This window comes from Mesoplodon densirostris, chromosome 4, assembly GCF_025265405.1.
Source record: "Mesoplodon densirostris isolate mMesDen1 chromosome 4, mMesDen1 primary haplotype, whole genome shotgun sequence".
Lineage (NCBI taxonomy): Eukaryota > Metazoa > Chordata > Mammalia > Artiodactyla > Ziphiidae > Mesoplodon > Mesoplodon densirostris.
Window position 1 is genome coordinate 127,930,984 of NC_082664.1, and position 22,573 is coordinate 127,953,556.

At 42.9% G+C, this 22,573-nt stretch overlaps 2 protein-coding genes across 11 annotated transcripts in view; one reads left to right on the forward strand and one right to left on the reverse strand.

Annotated features, from left to right (window-relative positions):
• Positions 1–7,126, forward strand: part of DENND4A (DENN domain containing 4A) — a 133,879-nt gene extending 126,753 nt beyond the window's left edge. For all 5 annotated transcript variants that reach the window (XM_060097149.1, XM_060097148.1, XM_060097151.1 and 2 more), the window contains one exon: positions 4,614–7,126. In XM_060097149.1, the coding sequence (XP_059953132.1) occupies positions 4,614–4,750 (137 nt within the window). In that variant the 3' untranslated portion in view covers positions 4,751–7,126. The remainder of the gene's footprint in view (positions 1–4,613) is intronic.
• SLC24A1 (solute carrier family 24 member 1) overlaps positions 6,308–22,573 on the reverse strand; it is a 31,680-nt gene continuing 15,414 nt past the window's right edge. For 3 of the 6 annotated variants that reach the window (XM_060097154.1, XM_060097153.1, XM_060097158.1), the window contains 6 exons: positions 18,492–18,578; positions 17,314–17,405; positions 14,833–15,342; positions 14,009–14,098; positions 12,966–13,132; positions 11,258–12,023 (listed from right to left, as the gene is read on the reverse strand). In XM_060097154.1, coding sequence (XP_059953137.1) covers positions 11,774–12,023; positions 12,966–13,132; positions 14,009–14,098; positions 14,833–15,342; positions 17,314–17,405; positions 18,492–18,578 — 1,196 coding nt within the window. In that variant the 3' untranslated portion in view covers positions 11,258–11,773. Of the gene's footprint in view, positions 6,333–11,257; positions 12,024–12,965; positions 13,133–14,008; positions 14,099–14,832; positions 15,343–17,313; positions 17,406–18,491; positions 18,579–22,573 lie in introns of those variants that run through there. The other 3 variants (XM_060097156.1, XM_060097155.1, XM_060097157.1) reach the window with 3 other exon arrangements.

Genomic DNA, 22,573 nt, shown 5'->3' on the forward strand with positions numbered 1-22,573 from the left:
ATTCAGTGAAAGCAGTTTCTACCTTAAGAAACTAGAAAAAGAAGAGCAAACTAAACCCAAAGCAAGCAGGAGGAAGGAAATAAATATTAGCGCAGAAATAAATAAAATGGAGAAACAGGGAACATATTTTTAAAAATTGAGAAACTCATTGAAATCAAAAGTTTGTTTTTGGGGCTTCCCTGGTGGTGCAGTGGTTGAGAATCTGCCTGCTAATGCAGGGGACACGGGTTTGAGCCCTGGTCTGGGAAGATCCCACATGCCGCGGAGCAACTAGGCCCGTGAGCCACAACTACTGAGCCTGCACGTCTGGAGCCTGTGCTCCGCAACAAGAGAGGCTGCAACAGTGAGAGGCCTGCGCACTGCGATGAAGAGTGGCCCCCGCTTGCCACAACTAGAGAAGCCCTCGCACAGAAACAAAGACCCAACACAGCAAAAATAAATAAATTAATTAATAAACTCTTACCCCCAACATCTTCAAAAAAAGAAAAGAAAAAAAAAGAAACAGAAAATTTCGAACTAGGCATGAGCATGAATTAAAAAAAAAAAAAGCTTGTTTTTGAAAAGATCAACAAAATTGACAGACCTTTAAGCTAGACTAAGAGAAAAAGAGAGAAGACTCAAATTACTGAAATTAGGAATAAAAGGGGGGATATTCCGGGACTTCCCTGGTGGCGCAGTGGTTCAGAATCCACCTGCCAATGCAGGGTACATGGGTTCGATGGCCCAGGAAGATCCCACATGCCACAGAGCAGCTAAGTCCATGCACCACAACTACTGAGCCTGCGCTCTAGGGCCTACGAAGCACAACTACTGAGCCCACATGCCACAACTGCTGAAGCCTGTGCACCTAGAACCCGTGCTCCACAACGAGAAGCCACCGCAGTGAGAAGCCCGTGCACTGCAACGAAGAGTAGCCGCCGCTCGCCGCAGCTAGAGAAAGCCTGCATGCAGTAATGAAGACCCAATGCAGCCAAAAATTAAATAAATAAATAGGTGGGATATTCCTACTGACCTTACAGAAATAAAAATTATTATTATAAATAATTATATGCCAACAAATTAGATAACCTAGAAGAGACAGGCAAATTCCTAGAAAGACATAAACTATAAAACTGATTCAAGAATAGAAAATCTTAATAGACCTATAACAAGTAAAGAGAGTGAGTTAGTAATCAAAAATCATCCCACAAAGAAAAGCCCAGGACCAGATGGTGAATTCTACCAAATGTTCAAAGAAGGATAATACCATTTGTTATGAACTGCATGTTTGTGTCCCCTACCCCCAAATTCATATATATATTGAAGCCCTAATATGATGGTATTTGGAAGTAGAGCCTTTGGAAAGTAATTACATCATGAGGTTGGAGCCCCTAAGATGGTATTAGTATCCTTATAAGAAAAAGAGGAGGGAATTCCCTGACAGTCCAGTGGTTAGGACTCAGCACTTTCATTACTGTGGCCCAGGTTCAATTCCTGGTCATGGAACTAAGATCCCTCAAGCTGCATGGTGCAGCCAAAAAAAACAAAAAGAAAAGTAAAAGAAAAAGAAGAAAGCTGTCCCTCTCTTTCTCAGCCACATGAGGATACAAGGAGAAGACAGCTATCTGCAAACCAGGAAGAGTGCTCTTACCAGCCACCACATCTGCTGGCACCTTGATCTTGGACTTCCCAGCCTCCAGACTGTGAGAAATAAATGTTCATCATTTAAGCCACCCAGTCTATGGTATTCTGTTACAGCAGCCCAAACTAAGACACTAACCCTTCACGAACTCTGACAAAAAAAGTAGAAGAAAAAGGAGTGCTTCCTAGCTCATTCTATGCGTTAGGCCAATATTATTACGCTGACCAAGCCCAGACAAAGACATCACAAGAAAAGAAAATGAAAGAGCAATATCCCTTATTAATATAGATGCAGAAATCCTCAACAAAATACTAGTAAACCAAAACCAGCAACATAGAGAAAGGATTATTTGCCATGACAAAGTGGGATTTATCCCAGGGATGCAATGTTGGTTCAACATAAAAAACTCCATCAATGTAATACACCATATTAATAGAATGAAAGAGAAAACTACATGATGTCTCAATAGACACAGAAAAAGCATTTGACAAAATTCAACAAACTAGGAATAGAAGGGAACATCCTCATCCTGATAAAGGGCATTTGTGAAAAACCCACAGTTAAAACCATACTCAATGGTGCAAAACAGAAAGTCTTCCCTTTAAGATCCAGAACAAGAAGAGGATGCCTGCTTCCACCACTTGTATTCAACATTGTACTGGAAGTTCTAGCTGGAGCTGCTAGGCAAGAAAAAGAAATAAAAGGCATCCAGATTGGAAATGAAAAGTTAAACTATCTTTATTTATAAACGACATGATCTTATATATAGAAAACCCTAGAGATTCCACACCAAATCAAAACAGAACAAAACAAAAATCCTAAAATATTAGAGTTAATAAATGAATTTGGCAAGGTTGTAGGATATAAGATCAAGATACAAAAATCAGCTGAATTTCTGTAACTAGCAATGAATAACCCAAAATGAAATTAAGAAAGCAATTCCATTTACAGTAGCATCAAAAAGAATAAAATACTTAGGAGCTGTTTAACCAAGGAGGTGAAAGACTTGTACAATGAAAATTACAAACATTGCTCAAAGAAATTAAAGATCATGTGAATGAATGGAAACATACCCCATGTTCATAAATTAGAAGACTCATATGCTTAAGGTATCAGTACTACTCAATCTACAGATTCAGTGCAATTGCTGTCAAAACCCCAATGATGCTTTTTACAGAAATAGAAAAACCCATGCTAAAATTTATGGAATCTCAAGGGACCCCAAGTAACCAAAACAATCTCAAAAAGAACAAATCTGGAGGACTCACACTAACTGATTTCAAAACTTACAGCAAAGCTACAGTAATCAAAACAGTGTGGTACTGGCATAAAGACAGACATATAGACCAGTGGAATAGAATAGACATCCCAGAAATAAACCCTCACATTTATGGTAAAAATGATTTTTGACAAGAATGCCAAGACCATTCTGTGGGGTAAAGACAGTCTTTTCAATAAATTGTTCTGGGAAAATGGGATATCCACTTAACAAAAGAATGAAGTTGGACCCTTATACAAAAAGTAACTCAAAATGGGTTGGATACCTAAATGTGAGTTCTAAAACTATAAAACTATTAGAAGAAAACATAGGACAAAAGCTTCATGACATGGATTTGTCAGTGATTTCTTGGATATGACACCCAAGGTACAGGCAACAAAAGAAAAAATAGGCAAATGGGGCATCATGAAAATTAAAGATTTCTGTGCATCAAAAGGTGTAAAAAGGCATCCCACAGAATAGGAGAAAATATTTATAAATCATATATCTGATAAGAGATTAATATCCAGAATATATAAGGAATTCCTGAAACTCAACAACAAAAAACAGGCCATTTCAAAATGGGCAAAGAGTTTGAATAGACATTTCTCCAAAGAAGATATACAAATGGCAAATAAGCACATGAAAAGATGCTCAACATCACTAATAGGGAAATACAAATCAAAACTACAATGGGATACCATCTCATACCATTAGTTAGAATGACTACTATCAAAAACCCAGAAAATAATGTGTTGGTTATTTTCTGGAAAATAAGGATATGAAAAAATTGGAACCCTTGTGCATTGTTAGTAGTAATATAAAATGGTATAGCTGCTGTCGAAAACAATATGGCATTTCCCTTAAAAAATTAAATATAGAATTTCCACATTATCCAACAATTTCACTTCTGGGTATATACCCTGAAGAATTGAAAGCAGGGTCTCAAAGAGATATTAGTATACTCATGTTTATAGCAGTCTTATTCATAATAGCTGAAATGTGGAAGCAACCCAAGTGTCCATTGAAGGATGAGTGTATAAGCAAAATGGGATATATACATACAGTGAACTATTATTCAGCCTTAAAAAAGAAAAGAAATTCTGACATATGCTACAACATGAATGAACCTTGAAGACATTATATTAAGTGAAATATGCCAGTCACAAAAAGACAAATACTGTATGATTCCACTTAAGAAGTACTTAAAGAAGCCAAAATCATAGAGACAGAAGTAGAATGAGAGTTGACAGGAGCCGGGGGGAGGGGAGAGGAGTATTATTATTTAATGGGTATAGAGTTTCAGTTTCACAAGGTGAAAAGAGTTATGGAGATGGACGGTGGTGATGATTGCACAACGTTATGAATGTATGTATACATTCAGAACTGTGAATGTATACCACAGAACTGTATGTATACCACAGAACTGTGCACTTAAAAATGGTTATGATGGTAAATTTTATATATATTTTACAAAAATTTTTTAATTTGGGAAAGAAGAATTTTAAATAGTTGACATCTTAGTACTTCACATTTCAGTGGTCTGTGTAACCTAGCTCTAAATGCTACAGACTCTAAGGTCCCCATTCCAGCTCTGAAATTCTGTGTTGGCAGAAATGACCTAGAGATTCCTTCTTGGCTTCTAATTTTGTGTTTCTGTAGTATTAAAAAAACTTGATTGCTGATGATATCAAATATAAATTTCTTTATGCCTTTATTTATTAATTTTTGCAGATGCATTTGATAAAGAATACAAGATGGCATATGATCGTCTCACACCTAGTCAAGTCAAGAGTACCCACAACTGTGATAGACCACCAAGTACAGGAGTGATGGAATGTCGAAAAACCTTTGGAGAACCTTATCTTTAAGATATGTGTGTGTGTATTTTTTCAATACGTCTTGTGTAGTCAATGTATAAAATAACACTTTTAGACTCTAACCTTTTTTCTTCAATTTTTGAAAATGCATTTGTAAATGGTTCAGGAAGTTCAGATAGTTTATGTACAGAGTGTCTTAAGAAAATACTAACAAGTGGGAGAGAGCTACTTTGTTTCCCATTTCTTTTTTTTCTTCTCTGGTACAAGTAATTAAGTATTTTTGTGATGAAAATATCCATAAACAAAATTGGTTCCCATAGAATAAGACAACTGTTTTATGGATTCTTTTGGAAGAGACAGATTGAAAAATCATGTATGGAACTTAAACAAATGTAAGAACAAAGTATCTCCTGTTTTCATAGACTACTCAAATGTTTTGACCATGAAGTTGTATTATACATATTTTAACTTGTTTATAATAAGTTGATATTTTTTTAATTTTTAAACTTAATATAGCAAACAAAATGAACTTAAGCTTATGAAACAAGGCAATTAAGTGCTTATTTTCCTTGTCTGCTGCTATTTGAAGTAATTAGTACAGCTGCAGATCTCTATGTGAATATCTATACTTTTTTTATTACTTGGAAGAATGATTCAGAAAGGTCAGCGCTAGTGTCAGTGTTGTCCCAGGATCGCATATCAGTACTCCTGAGCCTGACTGCGGTGGGTGAGTCATGGCAGGGGTGTGCATTGCCCAGACTGACTCACTGAGCCTTGTGGAAGGAGCGCCAGAGAGGTTCCAAGTCTGCTTCTGTAAAATCAGGTTCAATATACCATGAGTCCAAAATTTTCTCTATTGCTGATACATACAATACACGGGGAAAATAGCTTATAGAGCCAAATACCAATTTAAATTTTAATATTCTACATGAACACTTATGTTGGGAAATATGTCAGACAGCTTATCCCAAATTCTACCTTTATTTTAATACCTAAAATATTGGGTATGATGCAAATTGTAGTATGTTTATCTGGAATATGACCTATTGGAGTATTCTGTTAATATTATATATATATATATATTATATATAAATATTAAAAATATTTTTTCAAAAGTAGAAAAATAATAACTCTCTAAAAGTACAGCCAGATAGAATTTCCCATATTGAGGAACTTGGCTTTTTCAATAAGCCTTCAGAATCTGGTTTATGGAATCTAAAATCCAGCAATATCCAGAAATAGACAGTAAATTGAATGCTTAAGTACCATGGGTATTAAATAGAATCTTAAAAAATATTTGTAGTTGTATTATTTCTAATATCACTTTCTTTGGGTAATTCTGATAAAAAAGTATCCTTTGCCTGTTAGAATTATTTATAGATTTTCAGTGTGTTCGTGTGGTGTGTGGTTGCACACATTGTCATAATGAAGGAATTCCCTAGCCAATTTCAAAGAAGGAAAAAATGAAAGGTCCTAAATTAGATGTGTAGAAGCCGGTAGAGTTCAGGACACTTTGGACTGGAGATACCTTAAAGTCCTGAGACTAAGAACCAGTTCAGCTGTAGAAAAAACACTTTTGAGTTCATCCCACTAGTGAATAGCACCAAGCTAAAACATTTCACAGCTTTCTACTCTGGGAAATAATGGGGAAAGTTTTAAAATGTAAAATTTTAGTTCAGTTAGTTTGGCGCTGAACTTGCTTACTTGAAAAGTCTGGTGCTGTGCACATGTGTCTGCCTCTCTGTTGTAAATACCACTCTTGTCTTATCCTTCCTTCCTGTTCAGATCCACGCTTCACATTCTAATTCAGTCTTATGTTCTCTAAGTCACAATCATTTCAAAGTTGTCAAAGGAGAGAAACATTTGATAGATGAGGCTTTTGGCATTAGTGACAAACATCCCTCCAAACAGAATTCTGGGGTTCTATTCTGGTTTTTTTGTTATTGTTTGTATAAGAACAGCTTTCACTATGGATTATCTTTTCTTTAACACAAGCAATATATATGAATAACAGTTTATTGATTTCAAATATCTGACCAAAAAAGGTAAGGTAAAGCCCATTCTTTATGGTTCAGACTCATTTAGAAAAGTGAATGTAATTTTTATCTCCTTCCCCTGACACCAAGTTTTGTTTCTGCTTTTGACTGGGTTTTATTTCCCCTATCTTCAATCCCCAGAGAATATTATTTGCATAAGTTTACTCTTTAAAAATAAAACCTAAAACATGAATAGAGAGTGGTAAACCTTGATCAAAAGAAAATTAAAATGTAGATCATCCTTTGAAATAACTCCATACAAACTTTTCTTCAATTTTATCTCTGTTGACCATACAGTTTAGAGAATCATGGCAAATCATGTTAGAGAGAAATACCCTTTTGCTACATTATCTGTCTTTTATTTTCTTACTCTTAGTTTTGTTTATCTGTTTACTAGTTGAAAATAAATCATGCCATGTCCTGGTACAACTTGTTTACTACTTCCTCCCATTGTGTTTTGAATGTCATACATTTGTATTTTATATCATATTTCAATATTTAGTTTTTTCCTCCTGTCAGGGAGTTAGTTATGCAGTCTGGTCATATTCTGATTTTTGTCTTTTTTTTTTTCTTATTTTGTGGGGAGGTTTTTTGCTTTAAAACCCTAAAACCATTAGCTTACTTTAAGGTCTTCTTAAAATGTCTTTCCATTTTTTCTATGTAGAGAAATAGCCCCTGAAAATGTTGGTTCAACATTTTAGGTGATAACACTTATTTTATTTTATTTCATGCTGGTAATTACTATGATACTTTAGTGCAGCTAGCAAGTGTTAGCCTGCTGCATATAAAAGTTATGTTGTACTTCTACATATTTTGTAAGTATATGGTAAGAAAATAACCATTTGTACGGTAATGTGCAATTGCCCAGCTTTATTTTTGTTTCTCCCACTAGAACTTGAAAGCTGCTATTAGGCACTTTATCTCAGAGCAGGAAGGGAAAGAGTAGGCTGCCTCTTTGAGAGGGTCCTTGGTCTGCCTTTGTGCTAGTCTTAGCATGCTCTGCCCTTCCTGTTTGGATACAAGACAAAGTTTTATTTCAGATTTGAATTCTCTGGTAGCTGCATACCAGTTTACCTTAATACCCTCAGTACTTGGTTTATTATCCCTTCATACTGCCCTCTTTCTCTGACCCCAAAGTAAGTACATTTGCTGGCTTATTTTTGTTTACAAAATTAGTATTGAACAAATTAATATAGGAATTTCTGTCTCTGATTCAAAAAGTCTGTGTAAGATAACACACTCTTCTGATAAAGTTACTGCAGCCTTTCCACAGTTGCTGTTCATTTGGATGGCTCCTTCCTTTTGTATTTAAAGATTTTCTTTTCAAACACAGTACTGTGATAAAACCATTGGAGCAACTGATGGAATTTTCTGTAAATGAAATTCTCCAGATTTGCCGGCTCATCACAGTTAAGGGCCTGAGGACCAGAAGTATGCTTTGGTTGTATGGGCAGCCTTAGACCAGGGTGTCCTGCCTGGTTCTAGTGACCCCACAGGGATGGACAACCCTGATCATTGGCCCTCTCTTTGTACCTTTCATAGTAACCAGGCCCAAAATACACTGCAAGCTGCACCTGCAGGGGGACCCTCCTCCCACAAAGAAGGGGGCCAGAACCAAGGATATTCTATGGCCCATTAGACCAATCTGTTCTTCAAATGTATCTACCAGGCTATGTCTTAAATATTAAATTCCAATTCTTGCCCCTTTTGGTACTCATCTTTAAATGATAATTAGGATATAGAATTTTTATGCTTTCAGAGTATCACAAAAGGCCAAGCCTATAATTTGATAGAAGCATTTTCAGATCTGTTGATGAGAGTACAATATAATGTTCATAATGTACAGTAACCATTTAAACATACTAATTTTTTAAAATTTGGAATACATCCTTTTTTTTCTGGTACTACACAGAATCTTAACCCATTAAATTAGGAAGAGTTTTACATTTTTATAAATTTGGCCCAAACCTATCACCAGGGCTGTCAAGGAAATGCAGCCTCAAGGGGAATGAAGGAGAAATCATCTGTGCAGCCACTTCCTTCCAATTTAGACACTCACGTAGGACAGTTCTGACTTTCTTGCTGAATGAAAGACCTAGAATTTGTCCCATGTAACTAGCTACACAGAACATCTTGCCCATCAAATGAGAGGACCAGCTAACCATTATCTTGACATTTTAAAATGGTACTTTACCTCTAAAACAGCACAATTTTGGGCTTCCCTGGTGGCGCAGTGGTTGAGAGTCCGCCTGCCGATGCAGGGGACATGGGTTCGTGCCTGGGTCCGGGAAGATCCCACATGCCGCAGAGCGGCTGGGCCCGTGAGTCATGCCCGCTGAGCCTGCGCGTCCGGAGCCTGTGCTCCGCAACGGGAGAGGCCACAACAGTGAGAGGCCCGTGTACCGTCAAAACAAACAAACAAACAAACAAACAAAAACAGTACAATTTTAATAAATTGTAGATTTATAATGGATTGCAAAATTTTTTATTTCAAGCATAACAAACTGATCTTTTAGAAGTTACGTAAGTTTTCCATCTCCCTGAAATCTCTTTCTCCCCACCAGCTGCTCATCCATCAAGACCCAGCCTTCATTTTTATGTTTCTGACTCTTTTCTACTAGTGTGAAGTCAGAACTTCCTTTCTAGGCAAAGAGAAATGCCAGAAATTTAGCAAACGGATCAGAAAAATGATATTCAACCATTAGAGTTGATTTTAATCATCAAATGGCAGCCCAGCACTTTATCTTTACAGGATGTTTCACCGTCCATCACTCCTCATAAGTCGTTCTGGGGAAGAGCACCAGCTCCCAGGCTGTCAGTGAGGAGATGACATCCTCGAGACCAGCTGAGATTGGTGGCAGATACCAGATTGGTGCCCAGAGTGTTGGTATTGGGATCTCCCTTCCATAGGCACTGCTCACTCCTCCTGTTCTTAGGCCATGGCATATGGAGACCAGGCAGTGCAGCAGCATCAGGAATGAGGATAACTAATTTAAGAATATGGAATGTGAACATGATCCCATATTCTTCATCGGTCTTCTCTCGAGCATTCTGACTAAATGACCTAAAGATATGGATGAACACATCCATTTTTGTAAAATATCATTGGGACTCACAATTTATTGAAATTTAGTGAAAGTCATTTCCAAAGAATGTGAGTCCTGGAGTAGTGAGGCCATGAATTAAATTAACCAGCCCATCTTAAAAGATGGATTATGGACTGAAGTACTCTGAACACAGCCTTTCAACACCAAAATGTTTGGTTTTTTTCCCACATCACACTTGTCCTGCTATCTTCTAGTCTTCAATGAATCCTCTCTCATGTTTCTAATTAAAGCAATATTTACCATTGTAAACTACATTCACCTCAGCTCCTTTTGCTTCATAACCACCACACTGTTTCATTTTTAATGTGCCCCTTAACCTGATGCCAGTAAAAGCAGCAAGCAGTGGTATTTAATATACAAGCACTTCAACTTCCACCTGAAATGTTTAACCACACAATTTTTAAAAACACAGGTGTCGGGTTTCCCTAGTGGCGCAGTGGTTAAGAATCCACCTGCCAATACAGGGCACATGGGTTCGAGCCCTGGTCTGGGAAGATCCAACATGCCGCAGAGCAACTAAGCCTGTGGGCCACAACTACTGAGCCTGTGCTCTAGAGCCCACGTGCCACAACTACTGAAGCCCGCGCGCCTAGAGCCCGTGCTCCTCAACAAGAGAAGCCACCGCAATGAGAAGCTTGTGCACCGCGACAAAGAGTAGCCCCCACTCACCACAACTAGAACAAGCCCGCGTGCAGCAACGAAGACCTAACGCAGCCAAAAATAAATAAATAAAATAAATAATTTTTTTAAAAAACACACAGGTGTCCTTTACATCAGCTACCGTGGAAGTAGTAATACTCTTTTCCTTACCATCTTGTCACTGTGTTAAGCATTTTTGGAATTTCTCCTTTGTAATCGCCTTAATAGCCACTTGTAAACCACACAAGAAATCAATCTTCTTGCTTTAGAATCCTATCTAGGATGACATACAAAAATAGCATTGCCCCACTGGATCTCTTCGTAAACCAGATTTGGCTCTACTGACTTTAGACTCTTCTTAAAAATTACTTTGTTTCTCACTCACTAGTGCAGCTGTCACTGTTGGGTGAGAATATGAGAGGGGAGGGACACAGAGCCAGGACAGCTTTGTTAGAATGTCTAATCCCTCAAGGTGACCCACCTGATGGAGTCAACACTAACTGGATTTCCTAATAAATACATATTTTTAAATAGCCCTCAGAGTAGTTCTCCTTCCCTAATACCCACATCTTCCAATTGAAGGGCAAATTATAAATTTTAATTTCTTGAGCTGCTTGTTTTAATTTGACTTTTCAGAAATGCAACGATAGCAAATGTAGTCCTCCTTTTTAAGCTATAAAATATTGGTACACATTTTACTGGACTACAGTGTGTAATGATAATTGATTCTTGTTATACTTTTTTTTCCTATAGACTTTGCTCCTTTAAACTCACCAATAACTGAACCTGTAATGAATACAAATCTGATAGAACCACATGTTTTGAACAGAAAAAGAGGAGACAGTAAACTGCAGCATGTGCTGGGGGCAGGGGCCAGGAGGGTGAGATGGAGACCACACCTGCATCTTTTGCATCAGCAGCCCTTCAGGAATAATCAGGGAACTATGAACATGGGAGCTTATCTGCTTGCTAAGGTACCTGTCCCAACCCTCACTCCCAAATATCTCATTTTAGAAAATCCTCTGACTTGGGTCCTTCTGCTGGCCTCCATGTGTTAGCTGTCTGCATCAGGGGTGGTAGGAGCTCCACCCCTCCAAAGAGTCCTAATCCACAATGAGCTGCAGGTGTTTCCAAGGATAAACTTCAGTCCCGATCACATCCACATCAGAGGCTCCTGCCCACTCAGTTCACTCTCCTGGATCATGTTCATTCTTTCTTTAATGTAACAAGTGGTACAGTAACTTCTAGCATGGTTTTCTGATCCGTGTCCATTTTGAGCAACAGTGACTGACTCAGACAGACACAGGACAGGATATGATTCGATCTTCTAACATCACACTGATTATCAGGAATACAAAGTACAGGAGGAACATGGTAAAGCCCAGGATCTTGTTCATTCTCCATTTGCATAATGCAATTGAAGAGATCACAAACAGGAGCATGAGAAAAAGCAAAACAATGGCACAAAACAAGCCATTGCTACTGACAGGAACAGGCTGTAATCCATTGATAAAAGAGAAAAGCATCCAAGGAAGGGGCAGGCTGCAAGATGGAAGAAACAATGTGAATATTCTTAATGTTTATAATCATGCCATATACTTAACAGTATCCTACAATTTACAAAGCACTCATTTTTACACAAACCTGTGAAATAGAGCAGAAAACATTCATTTCACGGTGAGAAAACTAAGGTTCAGGGAATTATGTGCCCAAGTACTCACAGCTGATAACTGGGAGAGCCTACGATTAAAACAGGTTTTCTGCGTCTGAGTTTGTTTTCGTCATACTTCATGACTTCTGTACGACTAACCTAAGTTGGTAGATGTGTGACTCTCTAAATCATGATAAGGCCTAGCTCGGGATAACATTTCCTTACATTCGTTAGTGATCAGGGCTCTCCTATGCCCTCTTACCTGCCCCACCCTGCAAACACACACATATACAAATTAAAGAAACCAAAGCCACCACCCAAATCCAGAACGTGATTGGGGAAATGAAAATAGCGTGGACACTCTGCTCTGACAAAGTTGGGAGGAGCAGGGTAAGCAAACCCATACAGGAGGATGCAGCATTTGCTTGTTTATACAGAATGCTTTTAGAACCTCTGAGCCGGCAGGAGTCCAAATGCAAAGGAGCAAGAATGTCAGGAAGTAAGACTGAGTCACTGCTTCTTCCAACCCCACCTCCTCCATCTTGGGGGTCAGTGAGCAGAGCGTTTGTATTTGGTAATGGAATTTAATGGACTTCATTTTTCAATTCATCTATAAATTCTAGTCAGTTACATTTCAGGCAGCATTTTAGTTCTATTATCCTATCTGGCTGTGATGAGTGAAGGGAGGATACTTTGTTGCCTTACAGAAGCTAATAACATAAATGTCCTTTTATTCCATGTATAATGAATGGAGCAAAAAACCAGCAGACAGAGCCAACACAGTGTTTGCCAGTCATACATATCATGCCTTAGAAAGCAACTTTGCCACTCACCCCACGGTGATATCAAATATGTTACTGCCCACAGAGCTTGACACGGCCATGTCTCCCAGGCCCTTCCGAGCGACAATCACACTGGTGATGAGGTCAGGAATTGATGTGCCTGCTGCTAGGATTGTCAAGCCCATAATCTCTTCAGAAATCCCTATTGTTTCACCAACCTGGTAAATAGTAACAGTAATGAGAAACCAAGTGAAAAATCTGAGGCTCTTCAAAGCACCAACCACATACTACTTTGTGCAAAACCAACACCTTCCACAGAGTTCACATTCCCTTGGCCTGAGTGAGGTAGGGTCACAGCAGAACTAACAGCTGGGGAGATGGGCCATGAAGAGAAAGAACAGGTCCCCCTGCTCAAGGCTTCAGGGAATGATGCTGCTCTTTTCTAAACTGGAGTAAAAGTCCACCTATGATACCACTTACTGTCATTCCAACTACAACACCTCTACCTTCCCAAAAGAACTGCTCCTCCAAAGGCCTCTTGGTGTCAAGTTTCCATTTCCAGAACCACGGACACCCGCTATGTGCCAGGAACTTTTTAGAGGCTGGAGGTAGAAGTATGAGCAGTACAACACTGACCCTACTCTCAGCTTGAAAGAGAAAAGCATGTAAATAATAATACAGCTCTGTGCTTAAGTGCAATATTCTAGGTAGAACAGCAAAGCCATTAAGCACTCAGAAGACTGATTAAATGCCAGAAAGGAGGCAAAACTGAGCTTGCTCTCACGAGTGTATATGATTTCACCAGGTGGAGAGAAGTGTGGGATACAGAACAGAGGAAGCAGGGAATAATGCTAAGAAGGAATGGTCAACTAGATCAGGTTGTGAAGGGCCTTCTGTCACGCTACAAGACAGAAGAGCCACACCTGAAAAGCACTACATTCCCTGGAATATAAAGTCTACTTTTTAGCCTTTACAATGTATAAACTACAAATTCACTTGGTCCTCGCTATTCCCTGGGTACCAGAAATTCACCCTGAAGGAAAAAAGTCCTTTTGACCTGCTAATGCAGGATTTAGTTCCTGCCACACACTCACCTGGTGAGCCCACCACACCATGAGGTATGAGAACATGGCTATCCACATGATGGATCCCAGGAAGGTGATAACAAAAAATTTCCTAGCCTCCTGTTTGAAAAGGAAGAGAAATAAGTTGCAGAGGCTAAAGGTCTCTGGCCCTTCTGAGGGAGCCCCAGTATCAGTGAAGAGATCTGCTGGAGGAGTCATGGAGAGGATGTGGAGATGTTTGAGCTTCCATCTCTGTCTCCAGTGAGGACCTTGAGAAGGATGGGGTTGGTGGCCCATAGGGAGTCCACACAGGAGGGGGTTCAGCAGTTGCCAAACTGAAGAGAGCTACCTGCTTGCCCTGGAACCAGACCAATCTAGGTACCTGGTTTGGCTTCAGCAACCTCTCCCCACCCCACCCCTCTCTGGACCCAGAGACAGAATATGGTTCCCCTTTGGGTGGAGTATGTTAGTCAGACCTTTCCTTATAAACAGGAATACTGGGTAGAAACAGCACTTATCACCCTGGGTTTTCACAATATCCCTGTGCAATACGGAGGGTGTGCAGTGGCATCATTCCCATATTAAAATCAAGAAACTGAGAATTCGAGGAGGGGTTAGTTCACATTGTTTATAGTGATGGAAACAAGCATATTCTGAGGCCTCCCAAGCCCATCAGTGTGTCCCCTTAGGTGCATGGTCCCCACGAGAGCTGCAGATTCCATCCCAGATCCTCTCTGTAGTTGAGCCCTGTCAAGCTGGTTTTTCTGTCCCTTCCGTCCTCTTGAGGGGGAGTGCGGAGAGACCCCACAGCCTCCCTGGGGACAGATAGCTTGGGGACAGCTGGGCAAACTCACCAGCCTCCGGACATCGGGCACCGTCAGCCACAGTGGGAACACAATGGGCAGAAGAAAGAGGTAAATGGCTTGCTTCTGCCTGGTCTCAGGCCATTCCAGGGTCAAAGGCTCCTCATTGCCCTCCTCCTCCTCCTCCTCTTCCTCCTCCTCCTCCTCCTCCTCCTCCTCCTCTTCGTCTTCACTCTCACCTCCATCACCTTCCTCTTCACCATCTATACCTTTCTCATCTTCTTTGGCTTCATCTTGATTTTCAGTGTTCAATTCCTGCTCTCCAGTTTCACCTTCATCACCTTTCATTTCACCATCTTCTGCTTGGATTTCACCTTCACCTTCATCATCTCCTTTCCTTTCTGCCTGGATGTCACCTTCACTTTCATTCTCTCCTTTTTCTTCACCTTCACCTTCTGGTCGAGCTTCACCTTCACTCTGCTCTCCATTTTCACCTTCACCAGGAGTTTTAACCTCATTACCTGTCCTTTCACCTGTGCTCTCAGCTTCAGCCACATCTCCCTGCAATCCAAAGCCAACAGATTAATAGGAAATAACTGCCCTGCTTGTTTCCTTCCCAATTTCTCCCCACGTTTTTTTGTTGTTCTTCTCAGAATGTATCTAAAAGCTTGAGTATGAGGAAGAAACTAGTGCAATCATTCAGCAAAATTCCCTTCACAACACTCCTACCCAGTGGTGGTCTGGTCTTTATTTGATCATTTCTAGGGATGGAGAACTCACCACCTAAAGCGGCTTCTGTCATCTTGACAACTCTGATTGGTTTGAAGTCATATTTATACCAAAGTTCTACCTCCTGTGTATAGGTTTACTCTTGGGAGCCATACATAACACTCTTCCATGAGACAGCTCTCTTCCCTGGGTTAAAGATTCCCAGATCCTTCTATGGTTCCCCCATACTATGGCCTAGAGCCTCCACTCCTTCTTGGTGAACTCATTCTAGTTAGCTTATATCCCATGAGGAGGCTTCTAAAACAACACAGAACACTTCACAGAGTCAAACAGGATTATCACCCCCCTTATTTTAGATACTGTGCTTCCATTAATGTTGCCTAAAATGGCATGATATCTTTTGGTGGTTACATCACATTGCTGAGTCCACTAAAACTCCTCAACTGCTCTATTACCTTCTATGTGTAAAATGATGATGACGAGGAGGATACCTATTTTCTGAGGGTATTTATGTGCCAGGCATCATGCTAAGTGGTATAATAATAATCATAATAATAACAACTAGCACTTAGTATGTTTCATGATTCAATTAATTTATGATATAGGCAGAACTAAATCCATCTGACAGATGAAGAAACTAGGGTACAGAGTAGTTAAATAACTTGCTTATGGTCCACACAGTTTGTAAGTGATGAAGCTGGGATTGGAATATGGATAGTCCAAATCTTGGCCTCTTAACCACCAAGCTACCCTGCTCTGCAAATGCCAGGGCCGAATGAGATCTTTGGTTCCCAAACCTGGTAGCCTGAGAGCTTATTAGAAATACAGATTTCCTTGCCCCCCCTGGACCAACTGAAGTATAATCTCTAGGACCGGAAGCCAGGAATCTATTTTAATATGCTCACAAGTGCTTCTAATAAATGCATCTATAGACCAGTGTGTGGGAACCATGGACTGACTCCACTCACTCTGAAAGCCATTGATTCTGAGGGTCCTCAGATTAGGCTCCTAAATGACCTATAACAACGTGCTGGTCCAATCCCTTGAGCAAATGACCTGGGCTGTGTGCTCATGGCGTACGTCATCCATAACAAATTTCATGACACTGCCAACCCCAAACACTGCCCAATGATTCTCAACTCTGCTGCATATTAAAATCACCTAGAGGATTTAAAAACATTCATGCCCAAGGACCCACCCCAGGTATCCTGACTTAATTGGTTGAAAGTAGGCCCTGGGCAGTTTTAAAGCTTCCCCAAATTATTCTAATATGCAACCAGGGTTCAGAGCACCCAATGAAGAAGTCAAATATTAATATCCATGAGGCCTGTGCTTTCAGTTGGGAATGAAGAGTGAGAAGACTTGAGTCTGAAATAATTTCTGCCCTCCCTTCCCCACCCTCATCAGGAGAGAAGGCTTCTCGCAGGAAATGACAAGTCATTTAAATTGATAGGTACAGAAGTGTCTGCCCAGCCTGCACCCTCTTCTCTGAGAACTGTCACTGCTAATAGCCCCTGACGGGTAGCTCCCTTCTCCCACACTGGAGTCAAAGCACGCCACCTCTCCCTGCCACAGCTGATTGGACATAGGTTGGCAACACATTCTCATATATATTATCTTACTCATACTAAGTGAATTAACTGGCCCCATGAGGTATTTGATCTTCAAAGAAAGGGCAGTGCTTACACCAGAGGAATGAACCTCAAATAGCATTTCCAATCTTCAGGAAGGACTGATTTTTGATTGGCAAATCCTTCCCTGGGCCTCTCAAATTCCACCACCTGGGAAGAGGCTTGTGCCTACCTGACTGCCAGGATCTTCCTCCTGATCTCCCTTGACGTCTGGAGCAGGGGCTGGTGTGACCGTGACCTCAGGGAGCTTGGCTGGCTCCTCCTCTTTAAAGGATAAACATGGGATAGGTCAGAAGAGTGTGCCAGGTTCTGAGGGCAGCTGGCAGAGACTGGTGTGAGTGGTTACAGGGCTACTGGACTTGTCCACTTCAGGGTCACAGAAGGTTTGTTTGGGGAATTTCTTGTTAACAGGAAAAGGAAAATGATGTGATGTGAATTGTTACTGTCCTGTCCACAGAGATGTCTGCAGATGAGAGGACAGCTGGGAAGTGGCCCTCCTTGCTCTCCCTGTATTCAGACATTTCCATCCTGGCAATGTAGCTAAGGATACTGTGAACAGCTTAAAAGAGAGGGCAAAGCCCCAGCTCTCAGCGCCTGACCCTTCCCCCTACCAACTGCATGGAGAGGAGCCTGATGATTTCAAAGGTAGCAGCTAGGGAGCCTTGGAATAGGACTGCAGGAGAGGGAGAACTGGAAAGTCTGGAGATCTAGGTTTAGGTACAGGCTTTCTCACTTCTTGGCTATATATCTTTGGGCAAGTCACTTGACCTCTCTGAGCCTCAGTTTCCTTGTCTATAGAATGGGAACAATGACTGCTGCTCTACCTCCCTCCCTCCGAAGCTGCTGGGTGGATCAGGCAGGCCTGGTGTGCTGTGCAGAGCCCACAGGGCAGTAGCTGTCTCTCTACCACGTCCCAGCTGCCACACGGATGCTGGATGTTTTCATCACCAGACCCCAGATGGCCCTCCCTCACTGGGGTTACTGGTCTCAGACCGATTCCCTAGCAGCACTGTGTAGAAGTGACAGGAAGAAGAAATAGAGTCCAATAGAATCTCATTTGGGACAAGATTTAGCAAAAAAGAAATAGAAGTTCAACAACCCCCGCCACGCCTTGCCTACCCGATGTGAGGAGAGTGCGGAGGGAGCTGTACAGGGCCAACCCCGGGCCTGCAGCCACGCCAGGAGGGGAACACCCTGGAAGGAGGAGGCCGGAGTACAGCGCGAGGAGGGGAGCACCAGCTCATCACTCCAGCTGACTGGCTCAGAGAGGCCAGGAGGCCGCCCAGTCCCTGGCTGACAGGAGCGAGGAAGGTGGCAGGAGAAAGCCCACTGGTCTCACCATCCTCTCACCTTCTGGTTTGCTCTCTGCTTTGGCCTGAGGCTTGGCTTTGGCCTCCTGATTCAAGCTCTCCTCCTCCTTGTCCTTGGAGGGCCGGGCTGCGAATGAAAAAGGAAACACATCTTATCCAAGACCACAGTCTCCCTGCTACACCATTCAGTTAGGTTGGTCAGCTGACAGAGCAGCTGAAGTAGGTGGAAAGAGGCTGGCCTGGAAGTTGCAACATCTGGACTCTGGTCCTCCTAGGCTTGTTCATGGTGCCCAATTCCCAAACTTCTGCCTTAAATTCCCTACATTGTCACTAACTGGCTATGACCTCAGGTTGGTCACTTAGGCTAGTCACTTCCCCTCTCTAGGTCTACTTCCAATAAAATGACATGGTTTACTTTATTTGGGGGCAACAAATAGGATTCATTTCCTTTATGAACTCAAGTGATGGCTGCTTGAGTGCTGAATTGACAATTCTGGTCCAAGCTTGGTAGGAGAGTACCATGATTCACTGGTGGTGTCTGCAATGGGCAGGGAATGAAGAAATAATGGCAGGGAGATATTTTTGCCATCCTTGGACTAGATTGTCTGTAAGGTCCTTTGCAGTTTAATTTCTATGAATTTACTAGAAGCTTTGCTATGGCTCCAGGGGAACTACTCGTGGCCATGTTCATGAGCCTCCCCTCTCCAGTGTGAAAGGCGAAATAGCTGATCACCAAGCTCCCTGCCACTCTCCTTTGGACTGCAGCCCAAGCAGAGTCTCCTTCCAGATACCTGTATACACTCAGTGCCTTGCTGGCAGTCCACAGAGCATCGTGCACAGAATAGTGCTGCCCTGATTTCCAGAAAAGAGAAATGGGGAAGTCAACTCTCTTTCAATATGACTACGTTCCAGGCAACATGCAAAGTGCTGTACATGTGTAATTTCAAGCTGAGAGGCACAGAGACTGAAGTGCAGGAGCTCACGAGCGTCCTCCTCACAGCTGTGTAGTCCGTGAGGGTGAGGACAATGCAGTCCGTAAGGGTAAGAGCGAAGTGGAGCCATGGGGTCTATTCTGGGTTCCAGGCTGGCTCTGCCCTGTGAGTGCTGGGTGACCTTAGGAAGCCTGTGTACCCTCTCTACGCCTCAGTGTCCCCTCTCTAAAAAGGCAGTAATATGATAGAGCACTGATGTGGGAGTCCATGAGACAAAATAAATAAATACTTTAACTGCTGCAATTAAATTTTGCTAAGTTAGTGTGGATTCTGGAGCCAGATGCCTGGGTTTGAATCCTAGTTCTGCCACTTGCTAGCTATGGATCCAGCTTGGTGACCCTCTGTACCTCAGATTCTTCACCTATAAAATCTTACAGAGTGACTTCCCCGGTGGCACAGTGGTTAAGAATCCGCCTGCCAATGCAGGGGACACGGGTTCGAACCCTGGTCCGAGAAGATCCCACATGCCGTGGAGCAACTAAGCCCGTGTGCCACAACTACTGAGCCTGTGCTCTAGAACCCATGAGCCACAAGTACTGAGCCTGTGTGCTGCAACTACTGAAGCCCACACGCCTAGAGCCTGTGCTCCACAACAAGAGAAGCCACCGCAATGAGAAGCCCGTGCACCACAATGAAGAGTAGCCCCCGCTCGCTGCAACTAGAGAAAGCCCACACGTAGCAACGAAGACCCAACGCAGCCCAAAAGAAAAAAAAAATCTTACAGAGTTGTTGAAGGAATAAATGAATTTATATATGAATGTGCTTAAGCCAGTGCCTGGCACCTAGAAAATACTACATAAGTTTTAGCTATGACGACAATGATGAGTTGACGATAGTAGTTGAGAGCAGCTGTTCCACCCAGGAAGCAACTCTGCACTGCTAAGGCCCAGCATTCCAGAGGGTTTGAGTTAGAAGGGACCCTGAAGATCCTCTAGTCCATAATACAGGCAAACTGTGAAGGTTTGGGAATCAAACTCTGCCTGGGTCCAGGATGGGCAGGAGACAAAAGCAGGTCTGGAGTTTCCTTCTCCCAACCTGTCTCCTAAACAATCAGGCTGGTTGAGCTGCAGCTGCCTCTGGCAATAGGCTCCATCCTGCAGAGCCATCACTCTGGCAAGTGTGGTCCCTCAAAGTGTCCTGGTGGGCCTGCTCAGCGGGTCCTGTCAGAACTGAGATGTCAGGTGGTGGGCACTCCACTGCCTACCTCATGCAGACCGCTCCAGTGCCCCCTTGGCACTGATCAAGCACTGCAGTCTTCTGTTGAACAATACATAGCTTTTCGAAGGGCTCCCCTGGTTCCAGTCCTGGTGCTGAGAATACCTGCTGACTGTTGGCTGGAGGAGCTGGCAAGAAAATCAAGTTCCCCTCTTTCCTTCTCCTTCCTCATCACACGCCCTAACCTCTCATTTCCCATGCCACTGAGGAAAGCAGGTCCGCTGAAGGGCCTCTCTCTGTTTCTCTTTATCTCTGTCTCTTTGTCTCTCTCATATACACACGCACATGTGTGAGTGAAATCACCAGAAAAAGCATGGGATTCTGGAGAGGTAGAGCCCCTACCCAGGGTAAGAGTTCAGACCATGGATCAGCTCTGTGGAGAGAGTTCATTGCTTGGAAAGGGTGGAAACACCTGGATAGCCATCTGGAAAGAGCATACGGAAATACAAACATGTATCTGCAAAGTGTTGGGAACAAAGGCCTTCATCGCAGCCCTGCGTGATCCCAGCCCTTCCTGGATGGAATCTCAGGGTGCAGGATCAGGGCCAGCTTCTCTGAGCGGGACCGCATCCCAGGCACGTAAGCAATCATTCCCTGGGAGGGCCATTCCATACCCGCCGCACACCCACACAGGGCACCAAGCGTGCTTGTCTTCCTGGGGATGATTGCCACTGGCTCCCCCAGCGCTTGTTTCCTCACATGGCCTCTCAACTCTCAGCGCGGCCGGATCATCTCCTTAGTATCAATCTCCTCTGACCTCGGCCTGGCCTGGACATGGCCTGGACATCACATAATCCTGTTAGGACAAGCCAGCAGATGGCTGCTGGTCATGGAAGTGGCCCAGGCAGGGGGCCCTGCAGTCCCGTCCAGGAGAAGGTCTTTATCTTTAAGACTTTGCTGAGTCAGTGATTCCACGAGGAGGGCCAGGCCTACCCAGGGATACAGCTTCCTTCACTGTGCCCAGGCCAGACACGCCCCCAGCACTGATCACCCACAGGCTGCCCAGTGCTGCAGACTCCACTCTTGAAACCCCAGGGGTACTGTTTTTCTGGAGCTGACAGGGGGGTGGCCTCTCCCAATGTCTGCGGAAGCTCCTCGTGAGGATTTTCTAGGGAAGGTTTGATCACCTTGTCTTTGACCATATGCTTGTTTTAAACAACCAACAACCCAGTATCATATGTGAAGAAGATGCTTCAGGGCCTGAGAAATTCTGAGGTCCCTAAAATTTGTCCCTGGGGCTCATGGATCAGTCTCTGGTGTCATATTCGGCTCAGTCCTCAGCCTCCTGCCCAGCTGCACTCCAACTCCTTGGCTTCCGCCCAAAGGCCAACCTTTCCTTGATGGGCCTCATGCAGGCGCTCCAGTTCTGCAGCAGTGTCCCAGAGACAGAGGTGCCAAAGGAGAAGAGAAGCGTACCTGAGGATGCCCTTTAGGGGCCTGCGAAGCCTGTTGGAGGTAGCTCTCTGGGGAAGCAGGGCAGAAGGCAGGGCTCGGTAAAGTGGGTGGTGAAGATCTCAGCTGCCTCCATCATTTGTCAACTTGGGCATCAGCTCCCACTACACTCTGGACCCTCACCACTCCCAGAAGTGGTCCTGGTGGCCCCCAGGGTGTCCTTTGGGATACCTGGCTGGGGGAGGGGTCAGCAGGCTTCCTAGGACTCTGGAGCTGAATACAGAGCAAAGGGAGACACCATCCAGAGCTTCCAGCTGTGGGGCCCCACAGGTGATGCCCCCAGAAGCAGCCCTGGCCACACTATCTTGCTGGAGAGACTGTGGGACACTGGGGCTGACTCATGGGGGTGGGCTCTGCAGGAAAGTCACGGAGGGCAGCCCCAACATAGACCAGTGCAGGGCACACGACACTCATGGCCTCACTCACTGCAGATGAACCCTTTCATTTTCCAGGAGGGACACGG